A 4,750-nucleotide genomic window follows, 5' to 3' on the forward strand; every position below is an offset into this window, starting at 1 on the left:
CGGGCCACTTTGGCACCAGCTTCGCAGCAGCTTGTGGCAGAGAGGTACGCAGGTGTCTCCCCATGAGCAACTGTGCCGGTGAGAGCCCATGTTCCAGTGGGGTGGCCCTGCACGCTAGCAGTGCTCTGCTGTAGTCACAGTCCTCTCAAGTCTTTAATGGTACGATCAGCGCGTTCTGCCTCCCCGTTGGCTTGGGGGTACCTGGGGCTGCTCGTTTCATGTGTGAACTGGTACTCTTTAGCAAAGTGCTTGAACTGTTCTGATGAAACTTGCGGCCTGTTGTCCGATACCACAGTCTCGGCAACTGCATGTCTTGCAAAGGCCTCTTTTATAGCATTAATAGTGACCTCTGCTGTTGTGTCTCTCAGTTCACCAAGTACCACGACCAGATTTGGTGTGTGGTAGTAACAGGCAAATGAACTTTTGTTTTTTAATGATTTGAATATATATGAATGCTTGTGCATAAATACACAAACAATACACATATGCTTTCATGCTTTCAATTGTGTAATTTACGTGATCTAGGTCAGCGGTCTCCAACCTTTTTTGCACCACTGACCGGTGTATGCCCGACAATATTTTCACGGACCGGCCTTTAAGGTGTCGCGGATAAATACAACAAAATAAAACTAGTACCGGTACCGAAAAAGAAGATTTATTCATAACACACGTGAAAAGACCCAGGAAAACCGAGTTAATGATAAAAACGATAACAAAATAACGCTGAAAAGCAATAAAAACCCTGAAAACCAGACATTTCACACCTGAGCCTCAACTCTCGCGGCCCGGTACCAAACGACTCACGGACCGGTACCAGTCCGAGGCCCGGGGGTTGGGGACCGCTGTTCTAGGTAGCTCTGTTTTGGAAGTTCAGTTCAAGCTAGAAATGTGCTTTGGAGTTTGTACGTGTTTTGTCTCTAGGGGCCACCACATATATTTCTATTTACATTCAGGTGACAGCAATCCATGGATGGTTTCGACATGCAAGAGGATATTTTCCCCGGTGCCCAGCGGGAGAAGACACTGCTTGCGATGTCGATGAGGTCCTGTGGCCAGACCCCAACAGACGGCGGGATCCATGAGCCCACGTATGCACAATTGTCATGATTTTTTGTGTGTACAGTATAGTGTTTTTTCTATTACTGTATTATGTTTGTGTTTTGCTTTATCTGAATTCATGGTGCTGCAGTGGACAATATTGAGTAGGCCTATTTGCTTTTGTTGGTTGTTTGTGTCTCCTGAAAATGTGCCTTCAGAATAAACAATGACAATGAAAGACTGCAGTGTTTTATATGAAGTAGACTAGTGTGTCCCCCTGATCTGATCTGCATGTGATGCAAGTATGTGTCATTTTGTCAACAGAGTTACATCTTGACAGAGGAATGTTAGGTTTTGACAGCAGAGTTTCAGTTTGGCACAGATGTGAATGGTATATTTTGATGTGTCATGTTTACTTGTGTTTAGAGTTTTGGCACAATGAGCGACGTTTTGCAAAATGTGTTCAAGCAACGGGCAAAAACTGTAACATGTTTTTCACCAAAGATTTCAGCAATTATAAAAATTCAACTCAAGCTATTCAGCTATTAGCATTCACACTGCATTTTCTACAGGAAGTACATTTTATATACCAGTTTCAGTTCAAAGTGCATTAAAAATAATAAATAATTATTAAAAATAATACCATCAATATGTTACTGCACTACACTTACTGGACTTGTGGAAGTATTTTGAGAACCATAAGAGATTCTTACAAATGTTTGAAAGAAAAAAAATCTTTAACATAGCTGGAGACTTGTGTAGAAATATGAATGAGTTTATAAAGTTTCTGTCATGGTGTGCTGTGACAGGCAGGTAGTAGGACCCAAACACAGGACTCTTACGTGGAATGAAACTTGAATCGGCAGCTTTTATTGCTGGAAACTCAGGTGGACTCAAGAAACTACAAACTAAGAAACAAGAACTAGGAAAACAAATCAGGAACTATGAACAAGAATCAAGTAAAGAACACGGAGGAGAAAAAACACCCAGCCCACTGAAAACTAAAGAAACCCCCAAAAACATGAAGAACAATCATTAAGGAACATATTTACATATTTAGAGTTACTGCAACACCAACACTGGGTCACAGCTTCAGTGTCAGTCGGTGACTTTTGGTCTGCAACAGCAGCAGAACAGACTTCTCAGTCTTTTGAAGAAGCCCTTTTTCTTCTTCTTGATCTGACGGTCTTCGGACTTCATGCTGGCTTCAGGTTCTGGAAAAGGTTCCTCAAAGGGAACATCAGGAACCGGCCCAATTTCAGAACAAGATCCGTTGATCATATGATCTTCACCTTCAACACAGGATTTGGACTCGCCATAGGGTTCCTCACAGGGAGCGTCGGGCTCTGCAACACTTTCTGACAGAGCTCCTTCGATCGTAAGGTCTCGAGTACTCAGACTGGATGCCCTTTCAGAAAGAAGTTCCTCACAGGGAACGTCGGGCTCTGCAACACTTTCTGACAGAGCTCCTTCGATCGTAAGGTCTCGAGTACTCAGACTGGATGCCCTTTCAGAAAGAAGTTCCTCACAGGGAACGTCGGGCTCTGCAACACTTTCTGACAGAGCTCCTTCGATTGTAAGGTCTCGAGTACTCAGACTGGATTCCCTTTCAGAAAGAAGTTCCTCACAGGGAACGTCGGGCTCTGCAACACTTTCTGACAGAGCTTCTTCGGCTGGTGGAACATTTGCCACTGAAAGGCCGTCAGAGGAGCGCTCACCATTTGTGCTCTTCACATCAGGACTTGAAGGGGGCTCAAAGATTTCACATATCCGGATCCTTGCTACATCAGCAATGGTCTTCAGCAACAGGGGTGCAAAGTTTGCAACTTGGATAGACAGAATTTCTTCAGGAAATTTCTGTCTAATCTGGATCAGGATGCTGTCAACCAGATCGTCTCGGATAGAGCGGGTGAAGATGGCCTGTGTTTCCATCGCCGTGAGGCTCTTGGAGACACGATCTAAAGTGGCCTTGGTGACACTGGTGGAGAGGATACTTAGACTCTGGGAGGCCATGTTTAGGAGGGGACGAGGAGGAAGCTCCCAGAAGCCCTGGAGAACGCGGGGAACTACCTCGACCACTACCTCCTGCGCGGTGAGCAGTTTGCTGTTAGGCTGTTCCTGCTGCTTCTTTTTCAGGATTTCAACGTAATCCTTCACCGCGCTGAGGAATTTAGGTGCTCTGTAGAAAAACATGATAAGAGTTATCTGTTAAACATATTCAAAGCATCATTTAAATATTGAAACACTGTAGCTGGACTGTTAACCCTGTAACCACCTTTGTATCATACATGAGTTTCTGAGACCTCGATCTCATCAACATGATCAATACTTGCTATAATTTCTAAATGTTGTGGACAAAACTCTTTTTTAGTCTAAAGTTAACATTGTCGTTAACAAAAAGTTGCCAAAAACACCCAGTGTATCAAATGTGATACAAAAAATAAATACACAATAAAAGTAAATCATACACAACATGACATAGCAAAGAACTCATGTGTGGCTTTTGTTTAAAGGGTTGATAAACATCTCAGTTCCAAAGAATCTGAATTTTCTGGCTGTTTTTTGATGGGTTGGGTCTTACAGGGTTAATAACTGTATGTTACATGTGACTCACTGAAATTTAGGAGGTACGGCCTCTGGGAACTGAAGAAGCAACCTGGCTTCAAATTCAACGTCCCTCATTTTATTGCTGACGTTCACCGCCCACACCTGAAACAGAAAACACATTTACAGTGCGCTTATGTGTAAAGGTTATGTGCACGTAATGAAAAAAAAGTCTTGTGGGTTTTCTCGTCTTACCAGCCTTAGAAGAGGTTTGGCTTCCTCTTCGTCAAAATCCTCTAACTCAAACTCCCACAGCCTTCAAAAGAAAGCAAAGCAGAGGTTTTCTCTCAGCACTTACACGTCATCACAAACAGACTTTCAGGTGTGACAGTAACTCACTGCTCTCTGAGCGTCTCCCTGCTCTTCTCCACCAAAAGATCTCTCAGATCTTCAGCAGTGAGGTTCGGTGGAATTAGATCTTCCTGCTGAAGTCTGAGAAACTCCGTCATTATCGCAACCTAAAAGTAAAGGAGACATTTAATCACCACCACTCTCAGGTCCTCAGAAATGACCTGATATTTTCTGTCAGCTTTGGTTTGCATGAATCTGGGTCTAACCTGAGCCTTGTAGCCCGGAAGATACCAGCAGATCTTTACAGCTGTTTCATAAATCGGTGTGTTGAACAACACCTGTCAAAGAAATAGCAATTTAGTCATTGTTACTTAAAATGATTCTCAGTTTGTCAACTTTTAAAACGACATCAAATTCTTCAAATTACTGAAATGCAGTAAAAGCAAAAGCGTCACATACCCTGATAGGCTTATAGATTCCTTGACTCTTTTCCATTTAAACGTGTTCAAATCAAAGTCAGGAAGAAAAACGTCAACTGCTCTCCAACGATGGCGTACGGGGGATCTGGACCTGAAAATGCTCTCAGCTCGGTGGTCTCGCACAGATGAGCTCTTTTGACAGTCTGATGTTTATTTATGAATGCAGAATTTCTTGAGCAGTCACCATGGAAACTTGATGCAGCTTCATGTTGTTAAATTAAAAGTAAACACTGTGTATTTTGCACTCCACTCCACTAAACTTATCATATAAGTAAATAAAGTGTGGGTTAGGTCCCTCCTGTGGAAAGATCCACACAAACCGATGGATCAGAAAAGAC

General features: G+C 42.9%; 1 protein-coding gene across 1 annotated transcript; it reads right to left on the reverse strand.

Moving 5' to 3' along the window:
* Positions 1-1,887: 1,887 nt before the first annotated feature.
* LOC146640797 (uncharacterized) lies at positions 1,888-4,690 on the reverse strand. Its single transcript, XM_085399860.1, has 6 exons — positions 4,393-4,690; positions 4,200-4,271; positions 3,982-4,100; positions 3,838-3,898; positions 3,653-3,747; positions 1,888-3,217 (listed from the first exon to the last, which is right to left on the reverse strand). Exons 1-6 carry the CDS (start codon positions 4,426-4,428, stop codon positions 2,137-2,139), a joined length of 1,464 nt encoding a protein of 487 aa, XP_085255986.1. The 5' UTR covers positions 4,429-4,690; the 3' UTR covers positions 1,888-2,136.
* Positions 4,691-4,750: the final 60 nt, after the last annotated feature.

Source organism: Rhamphochromis longiceps, unplaced genomic scaffold (genome assembly GCF_057381845.1).
Source record: "Rhamphochromis longiceps isolate RC_006_pf unplaced genomic scaffold, R_longiceps_female_GT1.1 unmapped_scaffold_1, whole genome shotgun sequence".
Classification (NCBI taxonomy): Eukaryota; Metazoa; Chordata; class Actinopteri; order Cichliformes; family Cichlidae; genus Rhamphochromis; species Rhamphochromis longiceps.